Below are 27,754 nucleotides of genomic sequence, written 5' to 3' on the forward strand. Positions count from 1 at the left end.
CTCTCCCATGAGGTTTCATAGTTATACTTAGCTTTTTGTTTCTTGTTTTGAATTACAAAAGTAATCCATTTAAGGTAGCGTTGAGGACCCCAGCTTTGCAGTTGGCGGACCAGAGCCTCCTCTCCTCTTCCTTTTGAGATGTTCGTGAGGATTCAGCGATAAGACAAGGAAAAACCCTGAGCCCTGATAGTTATCAGTAAGAAAGTCCAACTAACTCAGCAAAAAGAAAATGTGCATTCCTTGTGCAGTGTCGCGAACGCGTTCACACAGCACAGTTCTGGAATACAACTTTTGAATGAGAAAACCAGCAAGAACGTGGCCTTGGTAACATTAAGCAGTCAGGCTGGCAGGGTTTAGGGAAGGGGCGGGGCTTGGGCCGGGGCGGAGCTGACGCTGGGGGCGGTGCCTGAGAGGGGGCGTCCGCGGCGTAGCTCCGCTCCTGGCGTTGGCGCGAGATTCGAACGTCGGCGGAGTCAGTTATGGCGGTTCCCTGAGGCGGTCGGACCCCCTACTCCGTTATCCCGTTGTCTTAGTCTCCTCAGCGGCCATGAGGCGCAGAGGCCCGGAGGAGGAGGAGGCCTGCGGCGTGTGGCTGGACGCGGCGGCGCTGAAGAGGAGGAAAGCGCAGGTAGGGCGTTGAGGCGAGAGAGGGTGTTGGGGGAGGTGTTAGAGGCCCGGAGGCGTGAGAAGAAAGGCGTTTGGGGGGACCGGGATGTGATGTGGAGATGGAGTCGGGGACCGAGAACGAATAGCTTTGGCGGTTCAGGGGAGAGAGGGGCTGGAGTCTGAAGAAGGTTGAAAAATGGGGTTTGGGAAGGGTGGAGAGAAAATGGGGGCGGAAGGCAGGCAGGCAGGCTGGCGGGGGGGTGGGGTGGGGTGTGTGTGGAGAGACTGGGGCAGCGAGGTTTCGAGGTGAGGGAAGAGGGTGGAGAGAAAATTTGCTCCGAGGAGCGTAATGCAGCAGACCCCTTAACTCGGAGTCCCTTCAAGACGGTAGCAGAGGCTGAAATACGGAGGGGTGGGTGCATATGCAAACTTCGGAAGTTCTCGCCCCGAGGTCCGTTTCTTCCCTACTTGTCAGGTTGCCGGCCATCTACCTGCCCAGAACATGTTACTTTAGGGGAAAAAATAGAAGAGACGGGGAGGGGAGCTGGCCTAATATTTATTAAGCATCCGCTGGGTGCCACATACTGTATTAAGTATTTAATATGTGTTATATGTGTCATCACCCTTATGGAAATGAGGAAACTGAGGTGAGGTAATGAACCCGGGTTCACCCAACTAGGAGAATTGGAAATCCCACCCAGGTTTGGCACATATGCAAGATTTTCTGTTAGTCATTACAAAGAAACAAAAGTATGGGATAATAATAGTTAATGTTTATTGAGCATTTTAAGCTGGACACTGTGCTGAGAATTTGTTGTTTGGTGCAATTCTATGTAGTAGTAATATAATGATACCCATTTTACACATGAAAAACAGGCTCAAAGCAGACACTAACAGCAGAGTTCTAGCTCTTAAGTTGCTTACAGTCATGTGGGGAAGAAAAGATGTACAGATAATAGCAATATGTAATTTATTGACTACTTTCTATGTGTCAGGCACTTTGCTGGGACGTTACGTGCCTTATCAGTGGCAGGTACTCAGAATTCAATGAAGTAGGTCCTGTCATTATCTCTGTTTTATATTTCTCATATATATTTGGTCTTTGTTTTTGGTTCTTGGCTCACAGCTCCTAAAACCCTTGGAATTTCCTGTGTTATGAGTGGTAATGGTGTCTTTTATATTTAATGAGGTGACTTTTGGAAAGCCCTTAGGTAACCTAAGGATGGGCTGGTTGCCAGGAAAGCCATCCATGTGATTAGAGGGTTGGAACTTTCACTCCCTCCATTCCCCTACCTCTAAGGGGAGAAGGGCTGGAGATTGAATTCAGTTGCCAATGACCATTGCTTAAATCAATCATGTCTATGTAATAAAGCCTCCATTAAAAACCCAAATGGACAGGGTTCAGAGAGTTTCCAGGTTGGTGAACATGTGGAGGTGCAGGGAGAGGGGCACGCCTGGAGAGGGCATGGAAGCTCCATACCCCTTCCCACATACCTTGCCCTATGCGTCTCTTCTATCTGGCTGTTCCTGAGTTATATCCTTTTATAACAAACCGGTGATCTAGCAAGTAAAATGTTTCTGTGAATTCTGTGAGCCACTCTAGCAGTTGAACCCAAGGAGGGGGTTGTGGGGACCTCTGATCTATAGCCAGCTAGTCAGAAGTATAGTTAATAACCTGGACTTGGGATTGGCATCCTGAGTAGGAGGGGGTTGTTGGAATCCCTAATCTATAGCCAATTGGTCAGAAGCATAGGTAATAGATAGATAGATAAATAAATATATTTATGTATTTCCCCCACAAATGAGATTATATCAGACAGTTTGTTCTGCTACTCACCTTTCACTAAATATATGATGGAGCACTTTCCATGTGAGACATATGGGTTTTAGTATGGGTTTTTAAAAAAACCATTTTGGGACGTCCCTGGTGGTCCAGTGGCTAAGGCTCAGCGCTCCCAATGCAGAGGGCCTGGGTTCTATCCCTGGTCAAAGAACTAGATCCCATGTGCCGCAACTAAGAGTTCACAGGTCGCAACTAAAGATCCCACATGCCGCAACTAAAAAAAAAAAAAAAAAAAGATCCCGCATGCCTCAAGTAGAAAACAGATCCCGCATGCCACAACTAAAGATCCTGCATGCCACAACGAAGATCCCGCATGCCGCAACTAAGACTTGGTGCAGTCAAATAGATAAATATTTAAAAAAGAAAGACCATTTTAATTTCCGTGATTTTCAAATGTGGTGTTTTAACTTTGTTGCCTCTATATTAAAATATTGGAGAAAATTTTTTAACAAAGGTTTTCCTGTACATTAATGAGGTAAAAAGATTTAGCATTTGATTTGTATATTTGCTGTCTCTTAAGTGTATTATATTTAAAATGTCATTATAACTTAGAAAATAATTTCTGTTTCTTCTTCATCTATGATGCAGTTTAGTTCCCTACCCTTGAGATATGTAGCAGAGAAGGAGAAGTGGACTTAACTAAGAGGGAGATGGAAATGCAAAGATATCAGAAATCTTGGCTGAGTCGTCAGTGGTTTCTCCACCAGCCTTGGAGGAACACTGAATGCCACTCTGACATTCTGCAACTTTATTAACTTTCAGTCCATCAGCAAATGCTATGGACTGTGCCTTCAAATGTATTTAGAATGTCATCATTTCCTACTGTTTCTACTGCTGCCACCTGAGCCAGAGTGACCCTTTGCTCACTGTTAAGTTTAAAACCATCTAGTGGTTTCTTACCTTCTAGTAAAAACCAAAATCTTTTTAATGCCCATAAGACACCATCTGGTCTTGTGTGCCCTCTTATGCCTTTTAGACCTCATCTACTCTTCTCTCTGCCTCTGCTCCAACCATACTGGCCTTCTTGCTATCTTTCAAGGCAAGTACATCTGTGCTTGAGACTTTTATATACTTGTGCCTGAAGTGCAAAGGGATTAGAGAGCCACATTGCTCTGCTCCTTCATTTGTTCAAACATCAACTTAACTGAGTTTTTTCTTAACCATCCTTTCCCTTATCCTCTACTCCCCATACTTCTAACTACCTTAATCTTGCTTTGTTTTTCTCCATAGCACTTTTCACCATCAGACATATTATATGCTGCATATTTACTTTTTCATTTATTGTCTTTCTTCCCCTACAAGGGGAAGAATGAAAGTTCCATTAGGCAGTCCTTCAGAAACTTTCTGGCATGTAATAGGTACTCAGTAAACATTTATTGAATGAGCAAATGAGTGAATGAGTTAACCTATCTGGTGGGCTTGGCTTTCAGAAATACAAATGGAATGGAGCAGTGGGTGGCAGCTGGAAGGACTTTGAAGGGAATGCTAGTGAAAGCTTGAAGAGCTTTTTAGGAACTGTTTCTAGAAGTCTGATGATCTTTGAGGAGGCTTTGGGTGAGGGTTTAAAGGAAAGTGAGAAAAATCTTGGAAACTGGTTACGCATTGACAAAGTTTAGCAACACTGTTGGCTGTAGTAAAGTGGAAGGTAGAAAATGTACCTAATGAACTGGATGATGTAGCTAAGGAGATTTCCAGGCAGAGTGTTAAAGGTGCTAGCTGGGGTTTTTTTTTGGCTGGTTATAGCAGAAAGCTAGAGGAGAGAGAGAAGCTGAAGGAAGGTCTGTTAAAAAGAAGCATAGCCTAGCTGGTTTTTGAAAATTCCCAGCCTCTCCGGGCAGCACACAGTGGAATTTATTTATTGATTTATTTATTTACTTATATTAAACTAAAAAAAATTGAAGTATAGTTGCTGTACAATATTATATAAGTTAAAGGTGTACAATATAGTGATTCACAGTTTTTAAAGGTTATACTTCATTTATAGTTATAAAATACTGGCTATATTCCCTTTGTTGTACAATATATCCTTGTAGCTTATTTTATTTTATTTATTTTTTTAATAGATCTTTATTGGAGTATAATTGCTTCACAATACTGTTTTAGTTTCTGTTATACACCAAAGTGAATCAGCCATATGCATACATATGTCCCCATATCCCCTCCCTCTTGAGCCTCCCTCCCATCCTCCCTATCCCACCCATCTAGGGCATCGCAAAGCACAGAGGTGATCTCCCTGTGCTATGCTGCTGCTTCCCACTAGCTAACTATTTTACATTCAGTAGTGTATATATGTCGATGCTACTCTCACTTTGCCCCAGCTTCCCCCTACCACCCGATGTCCTCAGGTCCATTCTCTATGTCTACATCTTTATTCCTGCCCTGCAACTAGGTTCATCAGTACCATTTTTTTCTTTTTTTTTTGATTCCATATATATGTGTAAGAATACGGTATTTGTTTTTCTCTTTCTGACTTCACTCTGTATGACAGACTCTAGGTCCATCCACCTCACTACAAATAACTCAATTTCGTTTCTTTTTATGGCTGAGTAATATTTCATTATATATATGTGCCACATCTTCTTTATCCATTCATCTGTCGATGGACACTTAGGTTGGTGCCATGTCCTGGCTGTTGTAAATAGCGCTGCAGTGAACATTGTGGTACATGCCTCTCTTTTTAAAATTTATTTATTTATTTATTTTTGGCTGCGTTGGGTCTTTGTTGCTGCGCGTGGGCTTTCTCTAGTTGCGGTGAGCAGGGGCTACTCTTTATTGCGGTGTGTGGGCTTCTCATTGTGGTGGCTTCTCTTTGTTGTGGAGCACGAGCTTTAGGCATGCAAGCTTCAGTAGCTGTGGCACGTGGGCTCAGTAGTTGTGGCTCACGGGCTCTAGAGCACAGGCTCAGTAGTTGTGGCGCACTGGTTTAGTTGCTCCGCGATGTGGGATCTTCCTGGACCAGGGCTCGAACCCATGTCCCCTGCATTGGCAGGCGGATTCTTAACCACTGCGCCATCAGGGAAGCCCACATGTCTCTTTTTGAATTATGGTTTTCTCAGGGTATATGCCCAGTAGTGGGATTGCTGGGTCATATGGTAGTTCTATTTTTAGTTTTTTAAGGAACCTCCATACTGTTTTCCATAGTGGTTATATCAATTTACATTCCCACCAAGAGTGCAGGAGGGTTCCCTTTTCACCACACCCTTTCCAGCATTTATTGTTTCTAGATTTTTTGATAATAGCCATCATGACTGGCGTGAGGTGATACCTCATTGTAGTTTTGATTTGCATTTCTCTAATAATTAATGATGTTGAGCATCTTTTCATGTGCCTCTAGGCCATCTATATGTCTTCCTTGGTGAAATGTCTATTTAGGTCTTCGGCCCATTTTTTTTTTTTTTTTTTTTTTAAAGGTGTAGAGAAGAGACATATGGACACCAAGGGGGGAAAACTGCGGTGGGGTGGGGATGGTGGTGTGCTGAATTGGGCGATTGGGATTGACATGTATACACTGATGTGTATAAAATTGATGACTAATAAGAACCTGCAGTATAAACAAACAAACAAAACAACTAATACTAAACTTGCATTGGGTTATTTGTATGGAAATATGTTAATATAAATGTTTCAGACATTACATGAAATTTCTAAAAATCTTATATGTTCTGGTATAATGTTATAAGTCATAATCCTAGTTATTACTTTAAAATGTATATCTCAGAAATAACTAATTTTCTTGTCAACTGCATTATTATGAACTTTCATCAAATCTTTAACCGTGGTCATTTTTAAGCCTTTGTCATTTACAGACAGTTCTGGGTGTACTCTGATGCTTTTGTAAATATGTTCCTATAAAAGGGTTACATCTTCAGGAAATTCATGGAAAAGACTCTGACAGGTACAGGTTTCTGGTACCGGACTGTACTGCTGAACTGAATGAATAAGCATTTTCAGAACTCTAATGAAAAACTGATGAGCTCATAAAAGTGCTAACAAAAGATCAAGATGAAAAAAAAAAATTAATTACATGGGACTGAGTGAACTGACGAGGATGAGTATAATTTTTGTGACTTTCTGTTTGAATTTAAAAAAAGAAAAAATCCCACAAGGACTCAGAGGCAAAGAATATACAAATCAATTTTCACTGCAAAGTAAAGGAGCTGTTACAGTGGAGGATTACTGGACAGAATGTCAATATTATGACATAGTATGAGTGTGTTTCATGTTTGGTAATTGCAATCATTGTTGCTTTTGTTGTGGTCATCCATGTACAATGCTTGGTGTCAGTCTATTATCTCTTGTAAAAATAAAATACAGTGTGTGTGTGTGTGTGTGTGTGTGTGTGTGTGTGAAAAAAAATGTGGTTTTGAAGTATATTGTATGTGATTATGTAGTATATGCAAGGTGATAAATGAAAATATAAGATCAAAAAAAAATATTACATACAAAAAAAAAAATAAAGGTGTAGGCTTATTTATTTATTTATTTTTGGTTGTGTTGGGTCTTCGTTTCTGTGCGAAGGCTTTCTCTAGTTGCGGCAAGCGGGGGCCACTCTTCATCACGGTGCACGGGCCTCTCACTATCGCGGCCTCTCTTGTTGCGGAGCACAGGCTCCAGACGCGCAGGCTCAGTAATTGTAGCTCACGGGCCTAGTTGCTCCGCGGCATGTGGGATCTTCCCAAACCAGGGCTTGAACCCGTGTCCCCTGCATTGGCAGGCAGATTCTCAACCACTGCGCCAACAGGGAAGCCCCTTCGGCCCATTTTTTAATTGGATTGTTTGTTTTTTTGATATTGAGCTCCATGAGCTGTTTGTATATTTTGGAAATTAATCCTTTGTCCATTGTTTCATTTGCAAATATTTTCTCCCATTCTGAGAGTTGTCTTTTTGTCTTGTTTATGGTTTCCTTTGCTGTGCAAAAGCTTTTAAGTTTGATTAAGTCCCATTTGTTTATTTTTGTTTTTATTTCCGTTACTCTAGGAGGTGGGTCAAAAAAGATCTTGCTGTGGTTTATGTCAAAAAGTGTTTTTCCTATGTTTTCCTCTAAGAGTTTTAGAGTGTCTGGTCTTACATTTAGGTCTTTAATCCATTCGGAGTTTATTTTTGTGTATGGTGTTAGATGGTGTTCTAATATCATTCTTTTATATGTAGCTGTCCAGTTTTCCCAGCACCACTTATTGAAGAGGCTGTCCTTTCTCCATTGTATGTTCTTGCCTCCTTTGTCGTAAATTAAGTGACCATATGTGTGTGGGTTTATCTCTGGGCATTCTATCCTGTACCATTGATCTATATTTCTGTTTTTGTGCCAGTACCATACTGTCTTGATTACTGTAGCTTTGTGGTATAGTTTGAAGTCGGGGAGCCTGATTCCTCCAACTCTGTTTTTCTTTCTCAAGATTGCTTTGGCTATTTGGGGTCTTTTATGTTTCCATACGAATTGTAAAATTTTTTGTTCTAATTCTGTGAAGAATGCCATTGGTAGTTTGATAGGGATTGCATTGAATCTGTAGATTGCTTTGGGTAGCATAGTCATTTTCACAATATTGATTCTTCCAATCCAAGAACATGGTATATTTCTCCATCTGTTTACGTCATCTTTGATTTCTTTCATCAGTGTTTTATAGTTTTCTGAGTACAAGTCTTTTGCCTCCTGAGGCAGGTTTATTCCTAGGTATTTTATTCTTTTTGTTGTGATGGTAAATGGGATTGTTTCCTTAATTTCTCTTTCTGATTTTTCGTTGTTGGTGTATAGGAATGCTGGCGATTTCTGTGCATTAATTTTGTATCCTGCAGCCTTACCAATTCATTGATTAGTTCTAGTAGTTTTCTGGTGGCATATTTAGGATTTTCTATGTATACAGTGACGCAAACAGTGACAGTTTTACTTCTTCTTTTCCAATTTGTATTCCTTTCATTTCTTTTTCTTCTCTGATTGCCGTGGCTAGGACTTCCAAAACTATGTTGAATAAGAGTGGCAAGAGTGGACATCCTTGTCTTGTTCCTGATCTTAGTGGAGATGCTTTCAGTTTATCACCATTGAGTATGATGCTAGCTGTGTGTTTGTCGTATATGGCTTTTATTATGTTGAGGTGGGTTCCCTCTGTGCCCATTTTCTGGAGAGTTTTTATCATAAATGGGTGTTGAATTTTGTCAAAAGCTTTTTCTGCATCTATTGAGAGGATCATATGGTTTTTATTCAATTTGTTAATGTGGTGTATCACATTGATTGATTTGTGTATATTGAAGAATCCTTGCGTACCTGGGATAAATCCCACTTGATCATGGTGTATGATCCTCTTAATGTGTTGTTGGATTTCTTTTGCTAGTATTTCGTTCAGGATTTTTGCATCTGTGTTCATCAGTGATATTGGTCTATAATTTTCTTTTTTTGTGATATCTTTTTCTGGTTTTGGTATCAGGGTGATGGTGGCTTCGTAGAATGATTTTGGGAGTGTTTCTCCCTCTGCAGTTTTTTGGAAGAGTTTGAGAAGGACCGGTGTTTGCTCTTCTCTAAATGTTTGATAGAATTCTCCTGTGAAGCCATCTGGTCCTGGACTTTCGTTTGTTGGAAGATTTTTAATTACGGTTTCAATTTCATTACTTGTGATAGGTCTGTTTATATTTTCTAATTTTTGTGGTTCAGTCTTGGAAAATTGTACCTTTCCAAGAATTTGTCCGTTTCTTCGTGGTTGTCCATTTTAGTGGCATATAGTTGTTTGTAGTAGTCTCTTATAATCCTTTGTATTTCTGCGGTGTCAGTTGTGATTTCTCCTTTTTCATTTCAAATTTTATTGATTTGCGTCCTCTCCCTTTTTTTCTTGATGAGTCTGGCTAAGGGTTTATCAATTTTGTTTATCTTCTCAAGGAACCAGCTTTTAGTTTTATTGATCTTTGCTATTGTTTTCTTTGTTTCTATTTTATTTATTTCTGCTCTGATTTTTATGATTTCTTTCCTTCTACTGACTTTGGGTTTTCTTTGTTCTTCTTTCTCTAGTTGTTTTAAGTGTAGGGTTAGATTGTTTATTTGAGATATTTCTTGTTTCTTGAGGTGAGATTGAATTGCTATAAACTTCCCTCTTAGAACTGCTTTTGCTGCGTCCCATAGGTTTTGGGTCATTGTGTTTTCATTGTCATTTGTTTCTATGTATTTTTTTATTTCTTCTTTGATTTCTTCAGTGATCTCTTCGTTATTTAGTAGCACATTGTTTAGCCTCCATGTATTTGTGTTTTTTACAGTTTTTTTTCTGTAATTGATTTCCAATCTCATAGTGTTGTGGTCAGAAAAGATGCTTGATATGATTTCAATTTTCTTAAATTTTCCGAGGCTTGATTTGTGACCCAAGATGTGATCTATCCTGGAGAATGTTCTGTGTGCACTTGAGAAGAAAGTGTATTCTGCCACTTTTGGGTGGAATGTTCTGTAAATATCAATTAAATCTATCTGGTCCATTGTGTCATTTAAAGCTTGTGTTTCCTTATTAATTTCCTGTCTGGATGATCTGTCCATTGGTGTAAGTGAGGTGTTAAAGTCCCCTACTATTATTGTGTTACTGTCGATTTCTCCTTTTATGGTTGTTAGCATTTGCCTTATGTATTGAGGTGCTCCTATGTTGGGTCCATAAACATTTATAATTTTTATATCTTCTTCTTGGATTGATCCTTTGATAATTATGTAGTGTCCTTTTTTGTCTTTTGTAATAGTCTTTATTTTAGAGTCTATTTTATCGGATATGAGTATTGCTCCTCCAGCTTTCTTTTGATTTCCATTTGCATGGAATATCTTTTTCCATCCCTTCACCTTCAGTCTGTATGTGTCCCTAGGTCTCAAGTGGGTCTCTTGTAGACAGCATATATATGGGTCTTGTTTATGTATCCATTCAGCCAGTCTGTGTCTTTTGGTTGGGGCATTTAATCCATTTACATTCAAGGTTATTATTGATATGTATGTTCCTATTACCATTTTGTTAATTGTTTTGGGTTTTTGGTTTTTTTTAAATTTATTTATTTATTTTTGGCTGGTCGTGTCTTCGCTGCGGTGCGCGGGCTTCTCATCGTGGTGGCTTCTCTTGTTTCGGAGCACGGGCTCTAGGCCCGCGGGCTTCAGTAGTTGTGGCTCGCGGGCTCTAGAGCACAGGCTCAGTAGTTGTGGCTCACGGGCTTAGTTGCTCCGTGGCATGTGGGATCTTCCCGGACCAGGGATCGAACCCATGTCCCCTGCATTGGCAGGCAGATTCTTAACCACTGCGCCACCGGGAAAGTCCCATTGTTTTGGGTTTTTGTGGGTCTTTTTCTTTGCTTCTGTTTCCCACCTAGAGAAGTTTCTTTAGCATTTGTTGTAAAGCTGGTTTGGTGGTGCTGAATTCTCTTAGCTTTTGCTTGTCTGAAAAGCTTTTGACTTCTCCATCGAATCTGAATGAGATCCTTGCTGGGTAGAGTAATCTTGGTTGTAGGTTTTTCTCTTTCATCATTTTCAGTATATCCTGCCACTCCCCTCTGGCCTGCAGAGTTCCTGCTGAAAATTCAGCTGATAACCTTATGGGGATTCCTTTATATGTTATTTTTTTCCCCTTGCTGCTTTTAATATTTTTTCTTTGAATTTAATTTTTGTTAGTTTGATTAATATGTGTCTTGGTGTGTTTTTCCTCGGGTTTATCCTGTATGGGACTCTCTGTGCTTCCTGGACTTGGGTGACTATTTCCTTTCCCATTAGGGAAGTTTTTGACTATAATCTCTTCAAATATTTTCTCATACCCTTTCTTTTTCTCTTCTTCTTCTGGGACCCCTATAATTCAAATGTTGGTGCGTTTAGTGTTATCCCAGAGGTCTCTGAGATTGTCTTCAATTCTTTTCATTCTTTTTTCTTTATTCTGCTCCTCGGCAGTTATTTCCACCATTTTGTCTTCTAGCTCACTTATTCGTTCTTCTGCCTCAGTTATTCTGTTATTGATTCCTTCTAGTGTATTTTTCATTTCAGTTATTGTGTTGTTCATCTCTGTTTGTTCTTTAGTTCTTCTAGATCTTTGTTAAACATTTCTTGTATTTTCTCAATTCATGCCTCCATTCTATTTCTGAGATTCTGGATCATCTCTACTATCATTACTCTGCATTCTTTTTCAGGTAAATTGCCTATTTCCTCTTCATTTATTTGGTCTTATAGGTTTTTACCTTGCTCCTTCATCTGTGACATATTTTTTTGCTATCTCTCTTTTTTTTTTAATGAATGGGAATATGTTCCTGTCTTACTGGTTGTTTGGCCTGAGGCTTCCAACACTGGAGTTTGTAGGCTGTTGGGTAGAGCTGGGTCTTGGTGCTGAGATGAGGACCTCTGTGAGACCTCACTCTGATGAATAATCCCTGGGGTCTGAGGTTCTCTGTTAGTCCAGTGGTTCCGACATGGAGCTCCCACTGCAGGAGCTTCGACCTGACCCCTGGCTCCTGAACCAAGATCCCGCAAACTGCGTGGGGTGGCAAAAAAAAAAAAAAAAAAAAGAGAGAACAACAACAAAGTTAAAAATAAAATTAGACTCAGAAACTAACAGATATGTTAGAAAGAATATAAAAATAAAAATATAGATGAATCAACAACCGGAAGGTACAACAGTACCACAATAGTAAAAAAGAGGAGGAGGGAAAAGAGAAAAAAACAAACAAAAAAGAAAGCCAGGGAAAAGACCTTGGCTGTGGAGGGTGGGGCCTAAGCAAGGGTGAGGTTTGGGTGGTGGGCGGGGCCTATGCTTAGGACCCACAGGGCTGGCAAAGGCCCTGGGGGCTGTGGGGGGGTGGGGTTTAGGCTCAAGGAACAGAAGGGGCACAGGCGTTCCCCCCCACACCTGGTCTCAGAGGGCGGGAGACCTCACCTAGGAGCCCAGCAGGCTTCCTGGGCTCGAGTGGGCGAGGCAAACGGTCTCCTCTCCTCTCCTGCTCCTCCTGTCCTGGAGGGCTCCTCCTGTCTTGGAGGGCCCCTCCCGCCTGCCTCTCCTGTTCTCCCCTCGGTCTTCTTCCTATGCCCCCAGGACCCATGTGGCCTGGAGAGGGCTTTGGAGGGCAGGGGACCGGCCTGGGAGCTTAGCGGGCTCCTGGGCCCAAGTGGGCAGGGCAAACGCCCTCCGCTCCTTTGTCGCTCCTCCCGGAGGGCCCCTCCTGCATACCTCTCCTGATCTCCCCAGCCTCAGGGGCGCCAATCCTGTCTGGCCTCCACTTCTCCTCCCCCATCTGTCCCCCCACGTCCTACTGGTTTACTTGGGGGTTCCTCCCGTCTCATTGGGTGTCAGGGTTTCCCACCAACGGCCAGCAGCCACCCTAGTTGTGGGGAGACGCTAACTCGGTGTCTTCCCACACCTCCATCTTCACTCCACCTTCTGTAGTTTATTTTATATCTAATAGTTTGTACCTCTTAAGCCCCTACCCCTGTATTACCCATCTTCCCCTGCCACTGGTAACCACTAGTTCTCTGAGTCTGCTTCTTTTTTGTTACATTCACTAGTTTGTTGTATTTTTTAGATTCCACATATAAGTGATATCATACAGTATTTGTCTTTCTTTGTCTGACTTGTTTCACTTAGCATAATGCCCTCCAAGTTGTTGCTGTAAATGGCAAAATTTCATTCTTTTTTATGGCTGAGTAGTATTCCACAGTATGTTTGTATGTATACATACATCGTACATACCATGTCTTCTTTATCCATTCATCTGTCAATGGAACAGTGGGCTTTTTTTTTTTTTTTTTTGCAGGAAGTTTTAAAATTACTAGTTCAGTCTCTATCTATTCAGGTAGAGACTTGAAAAGATACTCAACATTTTTAGTCGTTAGGGAAATGCAGATCAAAACGAGAATGAGATACCACTTCACACATGCTAGGATGGCTGTAATCAAAAAGACTGATAATATCAAGTGTTGACAAGCATGTGGACAAATTGGAACTCTCATAAATTGCTGGTGCACATAAAATGGTGTAGGCAGTTTGGAAAATAGTTTGGCAGTTCCTCAAAATGTTAAACATAGTTACCATATGACCCAACAGTTTTACTCCTAGGTATATACCCAGCAGACATGAAAACATATGTCCACACAGAAACTTGTACATGAATGTTCACAGCAGCATTTCTCATAATAGCTAAAGAGTAGAAACAACCCAATTGTCCATTAATTGATGAATGGATAGATAAAATGGTGTATCTATACAATGGAATATTATTTGTCAATAAAAGGGGAATGAAGTACCTATACATGCTAAAACATGGATGAACCTCCAAAACGTGCTCAGTGAAAGAAGCCAGTCACAAAAGACCAATATTGTATGATATATGAAAGGTCTAGAATTGGTAAATCCTTAAGAGACAGAAAGTAAGTCAGTGGTTTCTTGGGACTGGGGTAGGATGAGAATGGGGAATGACTGCTAATGGATACAGGGTTTCTTTTGGGGGTAATGAAAAATACTCTAAAATTAGATTGTGGTGATGTTTACATAACTCTGTGAATATACTAAAAAACACTTAACTGTATACTTAAATGGGTGAATTTTATGGTAAGTGAATTATATCCCAATAAAGCTGTTAAAATAGAAAGGCTTTGTGGAAGGTGGCATTTGAGGCAGACCTTAAAGCAGGGATTAGATATTGTTGGAAAGCAGTGGAGGTGAAGTAGGTATTCTAGGGACATTATGAATAGTGGCATAGTGGCAGGAAATATAAGAGATGTTTGTGAAACAGCGGGTGAAAGTTAGAGAGTCGCCAGGACCACCCTCACTTCTGACACCCAACTCCACGTTTGCGGGTATAGGTGTTACCAAATCATGTTCGTTTGCCCAGTGCACAGCAAGCCAAACACTGAGACACCAAGGTTTGCAGCAGAGAAAATGTTTATTCAGGAGGCAGCCAAGCTAGGAGACTGGGAGAACAAATCTCATGTCCACCTCCCCGAAGATAGGGTTTAGGGATATTTATGGGATAAAGAGGCAGGGTAGTTCGAGGTGTGGGGAAAGGTGATTGGAGGTAAGAGAAGTGAGGTAATCAGTGGTCTGTGCAGGTGTAGTCAAGCTTCATGGCTCTTCATAGGATGCATGTTCAGAAAATTGTGGCATGTTCTGAGGGTGGAGTTTTTGGCCCTCTGGCATCAAAAGGTCATCCATTGGACACTCACACAGGCCCATTTGAATGGTCAGTGGTTTCAACTGGTCTGAACTGGGCAAGAACTAGCTCCAAGTACCTGAAAAACAACTTAAACAACTGTTAGTGTAGTGATTCATACGTCAGAGGTGTTATCTGTAAGGAAGCTAGTGGGAATTTATGTCTATCTTTTTATCTATTTATCTATCTTGGCTACTGAGTGTTAGCTATATGGGTTTTTTTTTAAAATTTTTTAAAAGGGATTCCTCTTTTTTTTTTTTTAAATTTTATTTATTTATTTATTTATTTTTGGCTGTGTTGGATCTTCGTTTCTGTGCGAGGGCTTTCTCCAGTTGTGGCGAGTGGGGGCCACTCTTAATCGCGGTGCACGGGCCTCTCACTGTCGTGGCCTCTCTTGTTGCGGAGCACAGGGTCCAGACGTGCAGGCTCAGTAGTTGTGGCTCATGGGCTTAGTTGCTCCGTGGCATGTGGGATATTCCCAGACCAGGGCTCGAACCCGTGTCCCCTGCATTGGCAGGCAGATTCCTAACCACTGCGCCACGAGGGAAGCCCTATATGGGTTTTTAAATCAACTAAAAGCAAGGGATTAAAAGCAGGAGAGGCAGGTTAGGTTTGGCAGGCCTAATCAGGTTAGCCCTCTGTTTCATGGGGGAGGATAAATAATATTCCCTCTGCCCTCCTAGGTTCTTGGCTGAGACACCCCTGTAATAAAAGACAAATTAATGGGAGAAAAACAAGCAGGTTTAATAACATATGTCTCCTTTATACTGGGAGATACCCAGGAAAACTGAGTAACTACCATAAATGGCCCAAGCCATCACTTTAAATAACATCTCCAACTAAAGACAAAATATGTTGGGGGGTTGGGGAAGGCCAGTTATGGGAGGTTATTAGGAAAAGCACAGTAAACAAGGGTAAGGTTGTTATACAGATTTAAGCCTTTGCCTTCTCTGTTGATAAGAGTTTCTAGAGATGTAGAGTCATCCTTCTCTTCCAGGTACAGAGAGGAGGACACCCTTACAAATGGAGATTTCCCTTATAAATGTAAATTTCTTTTACAAAAGGGTAACTTCTTGGTTTTCAGAGCTTATCCTGTGTATGCTGTTTCTTAAAAATAATCAGCCTAGGACTTCCCTGGTGGCGCAGTGGTTAAGAATCTGCCTGCCAATGCAGGGGACATGGGTTTGAGCCCTGGTCCAGGAAGATCCCACATGCTGTGGAGCAACTAAGCCTGTGGGCCACAACTGCTGAGCCTGTGCTCTAGACCCCACGAGCCACAACTACTGAGCCCGTGAACCACAACTAATGAAGTCTGTGCATCTAGAGCCCGTGCTCTGCAACAAGAGAAGCCACCGCAATGAGGAGCCCGCACACCGCAATGAAGAGTGGCCCCCGCTTGCCACAACTAGAGAAAGCCCACGCGCAGCAACGAAGACCCAACGTAGCCAAAAATAAATAAATAAAAAAAAATAATCAGCGTAAAATAATCCTTATGCCAAACAGACGTACTTTAGGGTGGCAAATTTTGCTCCCCTTCAGAGGTCCCCCAAACCATTGACAGGGTTGATAATTTACTTAGAAGGACTCACAGAACTCACTGAAGGCTGTTATACTTATGGTTACAGTTTTGTAAATTGTTATTTTTAATTGAGGTATAGTTGATTTACAATATTATATTAGTTTCAGATGTACAACAGTGATTCAAAATTTTTATAGATTATACTCTATAGTTATTATAAAATATTTGCTATATTCCCTGTACTGTACAATATACCCTTGTAGCTTATTTTATACATAGTAGTTTGTGTTTCTTAATCCTTTACTCCTATCTTGCCACTCCCTCCTTCCCTCTCTCCACTGGTAACCACTAGTTTGTTCTCTTTATCTGTGAGTCTGTTTTGTTGTTGTTATATTCACTAGTTTGTTTTACTTTTTAGATTCCACACGTAAGTGATAGAAAACAGTATTTGTCTTTCTCTGTCTTACTTATTTCACTAAACATAATACCCTCCAGGTCCATTCCTGTTGCAGATGGCAAAATTTCATTCTTTTTTATGGCTGAGTAGTATTCCATTGTGTGTGTGTGTGTGTGTGTATTTTGGCCATCACGTGGCTTGCGGGATCTTAGTTCCCCAACCAGGGATTGAACCTGGGGCCACGGCAGTGAAAGCGCTGAGTCATAACAACTGGACCGCCGGGGAACTACGCCATTGTATGTATATGTATATGTGTATGTGTACATATATATACACCCCACATCTTCTTTATCCATTCCTCTGTTGATGGACAGTTAGGTTGCTTCCATATCTTGGCAGTTGTAAATAATGCTACTCTGAACATTTGGGTGCATGTATGTTTTTTTTTTTTAATAAATTTATTTACTTATTTATTTATTTATTTATTTATTTTTGGCTGCGTTGGGTCTTCGTTGCTGCACGCGGGCTTTCTCTAGTTGCAGTGAGCGGGGGCTACTCTTCATTGCCGTGCACGGGCTCCTCACTACCGTGGCATCTCGTTGCAGAGCACAGGCTCTAGGTGCACGGGCCTCAGTAGTTGTGGCACACGAGCTCAGTAGTTGTGGCTCGAGGGATCTAGAGAGCAGGCTCAGTAGTTGTGGCACACAGGCTTAGTTGCTCTGCGGCATGTGGGATCTTCCCGGACCAGGGCTCGAACCCGTGTCCCCTGCATTGGCAGGCGGATTCTTAACCACTGCGCCACCAGGGAAGCCCACATGTATGTTTTTGAATTAGAGTTTTCATCTTTTCCAGATATATGCCCAGGATTGGGATTCCTGGATCATATGGTAGCTCTAGTTTTAGTTTTCTTAAGGAGCCTCCATACTGTTTTCCATTGTGGCTGCATCAATTTATATTTCCTCCAGCAGTGTACAGGGGTTTCCTTTTCTCCGCATCCTGGCCAACATTTGTTATTTGTGGTCTTTTTTGTTTTTTTAATTAATCAATTTATTTATTCTTGGCTGCGTTGGGTCTTCGTTGCTGCGCGCAGGCTTTCTCTAGTTGTGGTAAGCGGGGGCTACTCTTTGTCGCAGTGCATGGGCTTCTCATTGCTGTGGCTTCTCTTGTTGTGGAGCACGGGCTCTAGGCACATGGGCTTCAGTAGTTGTGGCTCGCGGCCTCTAGAGCGCAGGCTCAGTAGTTGTGGTGCATGGGCTTATTTGCTCCACGGCATGTGGGATCTTCCCAGACCAGGACTCGAACCTGTGTCCCCTGCATTGGCAGGCGGATTCTTAACCACTGCGCCACCAGGGAAGTCCTAGATATTTTATTATTTTTGATGTGATTGTAAATGTTTCCTTAATTTCTCTTTCTGATAGTTCATTGTTAGTGTATAGAAATGCAACAGATTTCTATTCATTAATTTTGTGTCCTACAACTTTACCCAATTCATTGATGAGCTCTTGTATTTTTCTTTTTGGTGGCAATTTTAGGATTTTCTATGTAAAATATCATGATATCTACAAACAGTGACAGTTTTACTTCTTCCTTTCTAATTTGGATCCCTTTTATTTCTTTTTCTTATCTGATTGCTGTGGCTAGGACTTCCAATACTGTGTTGAATAAAAGTGGCTAGAGTGGGCATCCTTGTCTTGTTCGTGATCTTAGAGAAAATGCTTTCAGCTTTTCACCATTGAGTATGATGTTGGTTATGGACTTATCATATATGGCCTTTATTATGTCGAGGTATGTTTCCTCTATTCACATTTTCTGGAGAGTTTTATCATAAATGGATGTTGAATTTTGTCAGTCTTTTTCTGTTTGCTTTGTGTATCCCTTAACTGCTTATTGTGCATATAGATGATTTTACTACTTTTGTCTTTTAATTTCCCTACTACTAACTTTGTGTGTGGATGACTTACTACCTTTACTGTATATTTGCCTTTATCAATAAGCTTTTTCCTTTCATAATTTTCATGTTTCTCGTTATGGCCTTTTTTTTTTTTTTTGCTTAGAGAAGTCCCGTAAACATTTCTTGTAAAGCTGGTTTGGTGGTGCTTAACTCTCAGCTTTTGATTGCCTTAAAACTTTTGATCTCACCATCAAATCTGAATGAGAGCCTTGCCAGGTAGAGTATTCTTGTTTGTAGGTTTTTCCCTTTCATCACTTTAAATATATCGTGCCACTCCCTTCTGGCCTGTAGAGTTTCTGCTGAAAAGTCAGCTGATATCCTTATGGGAGTTCCCTTGTATGTAACTTGTTGCTTTCCCCTTGCTGCTTTTAATATTCTCTCTTTATCTTTAATTTTTGCCATTTTAGTTGCAGTGTGTCTTGGTATGGTCCTCTTTGGGTTGATCCTGTTTGGGTCTCTCTGTGCTTCCTGGATTTAGGTGTACTTTTCCTTTCCCAAGTTAGGGAAGTTTTCAGCTATTATGTCTTCAAATATGTTCTCTGCCCTTTTCTCTCTCTTCTCCTTCTGGTACCCCTATAATGTGAATATTAGTGTGCTTGATGTTGTTCCAGAGGTCTCTTAACTCATTATTGACCAGGGGATTTTTGCAGGAACTAATGCCTGTGGCTGGCGATTTGTTATGTAAGTGAATATTGAAACATCTCCGGTCAATAACATTCAGGTAGCAAAGACCTATTAATATGTCTCTGGTCAATAATGTGTTAAACTGTCGTCATTTCTTTTTATTCTCTTTTTCTGTTCAGCTTCAGTGATTTCCACTGCTCTGTCTTCCAGCTTGCTCATCCATTCCTCTGTATTACTTAGTCTACTGTTGATTCCTTCTAGTGTATTTTTAATTTCAGTTATTGTATTTTTCACCTCTATTTGGCTGTTCTTTATATTTTCTGTTTGTTAAAAACTTCTAACTTCCCACGCTGTTCATCTATTCTACTCCTGAGTTCTTTGGTCATCTTTATGATCATTATCTTAAACTCTTTTTCGGGTAGATTGGCTATCGCCACTTCACTTAGTTCTTCTGAGATTTTATCTTGTTTCTTCATTTGGAACATGTTCCTCTGTTGCCTCATTTTACCTGACTTGCTGTTTTTATTTCTTTGTATCTGGTAGGTTGGTTATGTTTCCCTGCCTTGGAGAAGTGGCCTTTTGTAGGAGACATTCTGTGTGTCCCATCAGTGCACTCCCCTCTGGTCCGAGTGGCCCTTGTGTGGGCTGTGAGGGTCCTTCTGTTGTGGCAGGCTGACTACTATGGGCTGTCTGGTAGGTGTGGCTGGCCCCCTCTCAATAAATCAAGAGATGAGTTGTTAGGGCAAGGAATAGTGACTTTATTTGGAAAGCCAGCAAACTGAAAAGATGGTGGACTAGTGTCCCAAAGAACCATTTTACCCAAGTTAGAATTCAGGCTTTTTTAATACTAAAGGGGGAGGGGGTGTGGTTGGTTGTTGCAAACTTCTTGATGCTGGAATCCTTTGTTCTTGCAGCTGTCCACGTAGGTCAGGTCACCACCTTCCCATAAACTTCCAGCTGAGACAAAGGTTATTTTCTGTTCTGCAACTTTTTTTCTCTATGTAAATGGAAAAGTGTTATATCTTTAAAGGTCAGAGCCTTGAGAATGGGCTATCCTGTATATTTCGGGCTATAGGCAACATTCTTGTAGCAAAAGCAGTAGAATACAAAGGTTAAAGTAAAAGAAACAGATCTAATATGGAGTCAGATTTGTTCTTCCCTATTACAGTGCCCTGTTGGTGAAGCCAGATCCTGGGGCTTGTGCCCGCCCACTGGCAGACAGAACAAGGTCCTGATATCTGGCTGCAGGGCCCAGGGTCCCAGGCCTGATGCTGGCCTGCTGGTGGGTGGGTTGGGTCCTGTCATAGCAAGCAGCAGTGCTGTGGTTGTCTTGGGGCTCGTGTCCTCCTGCTGGTGGGTAAGGCTGGTCTGGAGGCTAGAACAGGTTTGCTGGTGAGGGGGCTGGAGCCCAGTGGGTTTTGGGGCTGGTGTCTGCCCACTGATGGGTGGAGTTGGGTCCCAGCTTCTCTGGCTGCAGAACCCTAGGGGTCCTGGGTCAAGTGCCTGTGTACTGGTGTTTGGGGCTGGGTTCTGTCCCCTTTGGTGGGGAGGGCCGTGTTCAGGGGTGATTGTAGGCTTAGCAGGGGGTCTTAAGGCAGCCTGTCTGTTGGTGGGTGGGGCAGTGTCCCCACCCAGTTAGTTACTTGGCCTGAGGCATCCCAGTACTGGTGCCTATAGGCTGGTGGGCAGGGGTGGGGCTGGGTGCTGAAGCTAATAATAAGCTAGAGGGGGGATTCCAAAATAGGCTTGCCAGCCCCAGTGTCTGTGTCCCCAGGGTGATCTCTAGTTGCCTCCTGCCTCTCAGGGAGACTTTCCAAGATCAGCAGGTACATCTGACCCAGGCTTCTTTCAAATTACTGCTTCTGCCCTGAGTCCCAGTGTGTGCACCCTTTGAGAGTGGAGTCTGGTTACAGTTTATTACAGCAAAGAGATACAGATTAAAGATTAAAGGGGCAGATTCTAGGTGAATTTCAAGCACATAGGACAGAGTCTAGGAGAATTGCAAGCATGACATTTCCAGTGTCCTTGCAGTGGCGTATTGGACAGCACTCATTACTCCCAGTGTCCTCTACCAGTGACAGTACACACAGAGTATAGCCAGTCATGGAAGGTCACTGAGCCTTGGAGCTTTTACTGGGGCTTAGTCTTGTAGATATGGTTGATACTTGTGCAGCTGACCTTAGTTTCTATTTTCTGTTCAGGTCAAGCTGATACTGTTTGGCCCAGAGCTCTTGCCATAGATCACATTGTTAGTACAGACTGTCTGGTGTGGCCCAAGGCCTCAGGGTAAACAAAGACACTCCTGTCAGGACATTAGAGGTTGCTTCCTATTAGCTGAGGGCAAAGGCCAGACCTCTCTTTGGGTAAGATACTTTCCTACATGGGAGTAATTCAGTTTGGCTAAAGTGTAGGGTATACATAGAGGAGTTGAAGGTGAGATTAGGAGGGTGAACTCTTGCCATGTTGTTGGAAATTCATGGAAGGTGTTTGACATAATGGGAGGTGTCTCTAAGAAGATAAACCCAACAGTGGTTATAGGAAAGTAAGTGGTACAGTGAAAGGTAGGCTGGAGGAATATATTGCAGAAGTTAAGGCAAGAAATAACATGGGCCCAATCCAGGATAGTAGAAGTTGAAGTTTTTTGTTTTGTTTTGTTTTTTTGGATTATTGATCTCTAAAAGTGAGTGTTATTGAACCAGGTTTGTTTGCCTGATGTGCAGCAAGCCGAATGCTGAAATGCTGAGGTTTGCAATAGAGAAAGGGTTTATTTACAAGGTAGCCAAGCAAGGAGATGAGAGAACAAATTTCATATCTGCCTCCCTGAAGGCGAGGGGCTTGGGATATTTATGAGATAAAGAGGCAGGGTAGTCTGAGGTGTTGGGGATGTTGCAGGAGAATGGGGTGTGAGAGGGTGGTCATGTCCCAGGTCTTGGATGAGTTCCTGGGATAGGCCACCAAGTGAGGGTCCTTGGCTTCACGAAGGAAAGAATTCAAGAGCGACCCATAGTAATGTGAAAGCATTTTATTTAGAGAGATACACATTGCATAGGCAGAATGCGGTCATTCTCAGAAGGCAAGAAGCGGCCCCAAAGTGTGGGGCTGGTTAGTTTTTATGGGCTGGGTAATTTCATAGGCTAATAAGTGGGAGGATTATTCCAACTATTTTGGGGAAGGGGCAGGGATTTCCAGGAATTGGGCCACCCCCCACTTCCGGCCTATTATGGTCAGCCTCAGAACTGTCATGGCGCCTGTGGGTGTGTCACTTAGCATCTCATGTATTACAGTGAGCATATAATGAGGCTCAAGGTCTACTGGAAGTCAAATCTTCCGCCATCCTGGGCCTAGTAGGTTCTAACCAGTTTTTGACATATCCTCAACATCTATGCCATTCTTTTAAAGGTTGTGCCCTGCCCCATTCCCTCCTGTCTCAGGGAAAGATGATTGGAGGCAAGAAAAAGGTGGAGTAATGGGTGTTCTGTGCAGGCATATCTGAGTTACATGCTTCTATCATGGGACGCATGTTCAGAAAATGGCAGTGTTAGCATGATCTGAGGGTGGAATTTTTGGCCCTCTGACATCAAAAAGTCATCTATCTGACACTCGAGCAGGCCTAGTTGAATGGTTGGTGGTCTCGACTGGTTTGAATTGAGCAAGACTAGCTCCATGCTCCTGAAGTACAACTTAAGCAACCATTAGTATAGTGACCCATAATTCAGAGGTGTTATCTATAGGGAGTGGTTAAAGGAGTCTTGTGATATGTTGTCTAAGCTACTTGAAGCTTGGAGGGTATGCAGTTTGCAAGAAAAGTTAAAGCAACCTTGGTCAGTAAAGGCAGGTTACATGATATTATTTATTAATAAGCAAGTTATAGTTTAAGAGAGCTAACTGATGACTACCCTTGGTTTCTTAAGTATATATCTAAAATGTAGCTATGCTCAAGAAGGACCTAAACGTGGGCTTTGGTGAGGGGAGAGGGGTATTGCTTAAATATGTTTTTTTTAAAAATTAAATTTATTTATTTTATTTTTATTTATCTTTGGCTGCGTTGGGTCTTTGTTGCTGCATGCGGGCTTTCTCTAGTTGTGGCGAGTGGGGGCTACTCTTCATTGCAGTGCGCGGGCTTCTAATTGCATTGGCTTCCCTTGTTGTGGAGCACGGGCTCTAGGCCCGTGGGCTTCAGTACTTGTGATGCACGGGCTTAGTTGCTCCGTGGCATGTGGGATCTTCCCGGACCAGGGCTTGAACCCGCGTCCCCTGCGTTGGCAGGCGGATTCTTAAACACTGCGCCACCAGGGAAGCCCTTAAATATGTTTTTTAAGCTGTACTTTGGTCCAGTTATCTGCAGCCCTCAGTGTCTCTCACCTTTAAAGGAGCTTTGCATCTTCCCTTCAGTTCTGTATACATTTAGGAGCCAGAAATTGGTACCTGAGTAAGTAGAGGATGATTATAGAGAAAAAAGTTAAAAATATAACTTGAAATAGTGATTGGAAATTGGGAGAAACAGTATAGGTTGATTTTTGTGTGTGTGTGTGTGTGTGTGTGTATGTGTATTGTAGAGGCGGAAAAAATTTCCCTTGTTCCCTTCTGGGTTCTTTGGCTTGTCTAATAATTAAATTGATATAAGACAGATTAACAAAAGAAAAATCAAACAAAAGTTTAATAACGTATATCTCCTGCATAGATGAGAGAGACGCAGGAAAACCGTAACTCTCAGAAATGGCTAAAGCTATCACCTTAAATACCATTTTCAGCTAAAGACAAAGAAGATGTTGGGGGTGGAGAGTCAGTTATGAGAGGTTACCAGGAAAAGCACAGTAAACAAGGGTAAGGTTGTTATGCAGATGTAAGTTGTTGCCTTCTCCATTGATGAGAATTTCAAGAGATTTAGAGTCATCCTCTTCCTGGTACAGAGAGGAAGACAGCGTTACAAATGGAGATTTCCCTTATTAATATAAATGTCTCTTACAAAAGCGTAACTTATACTCAGAGCTTTTCCTATGTCTGCTTTTTCTTAAAAATAATCAGCCTAAAATAATCCTTATGCCAAGGAGGCATATTTTAGGGTGACAAATTCTGCTCTCCTTCAGTATATCTATATCTATCTATATCTGTATCTATATCTATATCATCTGTGTTACACACACACACACACACACACAATGCTTCTATTCACAAAGTTGACATCTAGGCGGATTCGCGGAGTTGTCCCAGAGTGGGGATTCCCCCTCCTTTGTGTTTCAGTTGAGGCACCTACTTTCCCATTTAAGTGAGCCACAGTGCTCTTCTTTCTTTCATGGGACTGTCATCTTTACTATTGAGAGGGTCACATGTGGCCATTCCTATTTTGGAAGTAGTTAAAGCAGGATGTTTAAACAGATCTTCAATAAATAGTCTTTATTAGGGCAAAACTGATGATAAATGTACTAAACATTGTATTACAATGAACTCTGACATGCATGACATCCTTTAAGTGAGAAAAATCTCATTAGCGAGAAGCACCTTTGTATGAGACTTAGTGTTGCTCATGGGTGTAGACATATCAGGTCTCTAGTTTAGGAGTTGTGATACTTAGAAGAAATTGCTTTTCTCTTATCATTGCTGAATTTTCATTAGGTTTAGATGAAAAACCAGTGCCAGGTCGTTCTAGAGAAGATTCTTGCAATAATTTTCTATTGTTAGATTACTTTGGGAGGAAAATCTTCACAGTTTTCAATGGGTGTACCCTGCTGTGTCCTAGACCTTATGTGTGTGAAAAGAAAATCAAAATGGAGTTGGTATTGCTAAGAGAGCTCTCTAAAATGGAGCTGGGAGGCCATTAAGGAAGTGTGACTTATGCACATCTCAGCCTGGATGGAATTTGACCTTTTGACCACTTATTGTCCTAATGAAGACATCCAGAACGTCTGCCAGAAACTCAAGATACTTAGCAGACCCTTACCCTAAAATAATTTGTGATTCCTTAAGGACAAATATTTCCTGACTCACGTCAGAGTCAACCACAATTCTTGCCACGCAACTTTGAACAACCTCATGGCTTTTTGTCTTTATAAGCCCCTCTTTCTCTTCTCTGGAACACTCTTTAGGTTTTACCAGAATCTATGTCTCCCAAATTGCAATTCTTAAGATCCCCCCCCAAAAAAACTCTTACTTGCAGCCTTCTGCATTGTTTTTTGGTCTATATGTGTGACATCAACTACAGTGACAGGAGCTCATCTTAACCTTGATCACAGTATTAGAAATGCTTTAGTTTTTTTCTGACAGCTTTGTTGATGTTGGAAATGTAATGAGTAGGTATATAATAAACAGAAACTGGGATGTATCCTTCCTGTATATCCACTTTCTTCCTAAAATATTTGTTGAATTGAGTACCTAGTACGTGTATTAAGCTGGTTGTGTGGAGGATAGGAAAAAAGTATGTGAATCAAATGTTGATCCCAGGATTTTGTAGTGTAAGTCTTGAAATACCAAGTGATAAATGTCAAGTTCAGAAGAGGAAGAGGTCACATCTAGCTGTGAGAATCAGGAATGCTTGGCTCTTAAGTTGAAGAATAGGTAACATTTCAGAGTTGGGCGTGAAAAAGGCCCTTCTATGTGAGGCACAGAAGTGAGGAAGGTGAAGTCCATAATAGGGACTGGTATCTAGTTGAGTATTATGTTAGAGTGTGCATAAAGGGTTTTTGGTAATGGAGAAGAAGAAAGCTGAAATCGTTATCAGTGTGTGCAGTCTAAGAGTCTACATTTTATGCTATAGGTTCTTGCCAGAACAAGATGGTATGATCACAGTTGTGCTTTAAGATTTATCTAGATGTTGGGTATGGGACTGATTGAAACAGGTAGTAAATGGGGGCCTGACCAGTCAAGAGACCGTTATTCTAATAGTCTAGGACTATGCAGAGTTTATGAAATTCTGAACTAGGGTAGTGTATTATTTGTTTTGAGGGTTTGGAAAGTTTGAAGCAAGTTCTGAATTAATACTTTGTTACTAATTCAACAGAGGTGATTTTTATTGTTGGCGATGATGAGAATTCAGACAGCTTTTCTTGGTCAGACTCATTAAACAATCCTCCTTAGGGCATTCTTATTAGGTAGCATCATCCTTTCAGCCTGACTTGAATGAGGCATGATAGTGACTAATGGGAAAAGGTTTTCATTCAGAATGTCATCAAATTAGTGCTATGAGAGACTAAAGAGGAAAGGGGGACTTGATGATGTTGCTTTCTGTGATTCTAGAAGTGGGAAAAGATGAGTATGGGCCCTGGGAAGCATAAAGGAAGAGGTAGCATGGCAAAAAGAACTAAATACACACATTCGTGTGTTTCGAAGCTGTCACTTTATATGGAAAGTGATACTTCATATGCAGATTCAAGACCAGAGTAACCATTATGAAAAAAAGGAAGTTGGATCAAATTATGTACCAGGCTTGAAGACCATATGAATCAAAAAAAAAAGGAATTGGTTTAAAAGTAGAGCTTTAAGACAAACTTGCAGATAAATTGTCAGAAGAGATAAGGATAGAATGAGGGCTAAACAGAATTTAAATGCTATGGGGGCATGAAAACATTTTCTAATAGTAAGAGAGGTGATGTATATGATCCCAGATTTGCCTTGCTACTAGAGTTGTGAGTATAAGAAAGGATCGCTTTTGGGGTAATCCTTCCCCCCCCCCAAAAGCATCATTCTCTGTAGGAACACATCATAGGGGATCCTTGTAATATAGCAAGAGTAGCAGGAGCTCCATAGTTGTAGGAAGTCAGTTTTTCCTTCTACCACTATGAAAGAAGAAAACGATTGGGCCGTGAATGTGATATACCAAAGGATTAGAGATTCTTTGGTTTTGGAGGGAATGTGTCTCGTGAAGTTAGGTTCTTCAGGGCATTCTTGTAGGGTAAAAATTGTCAATATGTAGTCTGTGGCTTACCATGGGGTTTGGTCCTGTAGGAACCCGATGCCTGTTAGATAGGCCTTCTTATACTATGTGATGTACATACAGGGGCTGCCTTTATTTTGAGGTAGGGATAATCAGCTGAAGGACTTTGTACCTGGGCCCTCCTCAGTTCCAGATTACCTGCTCTCACTCAGAGTCTTAACATTCTACTGAGATAAATGTAAATACTTGAAGCCATGGATTTTCTGAGAGGTCTATATCTGGGGCAGTATTACTCCTGACATTGCTCTGACCCAAGGATGGAGTCTAATCCTGCTAAGTATGGCCAATTTGGTAAAAAGCTTATTCCCAGACGTTTTGCTAATTGAGGTCTTAACTGTTTTCTGATAATCTGTAGTTTTCTATACGTTGTCGTTATAGGATTTAGCATACATGTAGTAATTTAAATAACTATTACTAGTTTGTCTGTTTTCCCCCTTAAGCTGTAAGCTTTATCAGGGCAGAAACACTGTTTTGTTCATCAAGGTTTCCTAGTACCTAGCCTATAGGTGCTCAGATACTTGTTGGCATACTAACTCACATTATTTCAAATATCTAGGATGTCTCTCCCATACAATTTAGAGAGCCGTGTGGCTGCTTGGGTTTCCTCATAGCATGGGGGCCTGGTTCCAAGAGTGAGCATCTCAAGAAAGCAAGGCAGAGAAGTGCATGGCATTTTTATGACCCAGTCTTGGAAATCATGTAGTGTTGCTTCTATCATACTTTATTGGTCAGGCAGTCACTAAGTTCTTCACCAGTTCAAGGTA

The 27,754-nt window shown here is 41.5% G+C and overlaps 1 protein-coding gene across 1 annotated transcript in view; it reads left to right on the top strand.

Moving 5' to 3' along the window:
- Positions 1–547: 547 nt before the first annotated feature.
- The window catches only part of AUNIP (aurora kinase A and ninein interacting protein), a 32,874-nt gene continuing 5,667 nt past the window's right edge, over positions 548–27,754 (top strand). Inside the window, exon 1 of the mRNA XM_061184702.1 lies at positions 548–628. Within this exon, the coding sequence (XP_061040685.1) occupies positions 548–628 (81 nt within the window). The remainder of the gene's footprint in view (positions 629–27,754) is intronic.

The sequence above is a fragment of the Eubalaena glacialis genome, chromosome 3 (assembly GCF_028564815.1).
Source record: "Eubalaena glacialis isolate mEubGla1 chromosome 3, mEubGla1.1.hap2.+ XY, whole genome shotgun sequence".
Lineage (NCBI taxonomy): Eukaryota > Metazoa > Chordata > Mammalia > Artiodactyla > Balaenidae > Eubalaena > Eubalaena glacialis.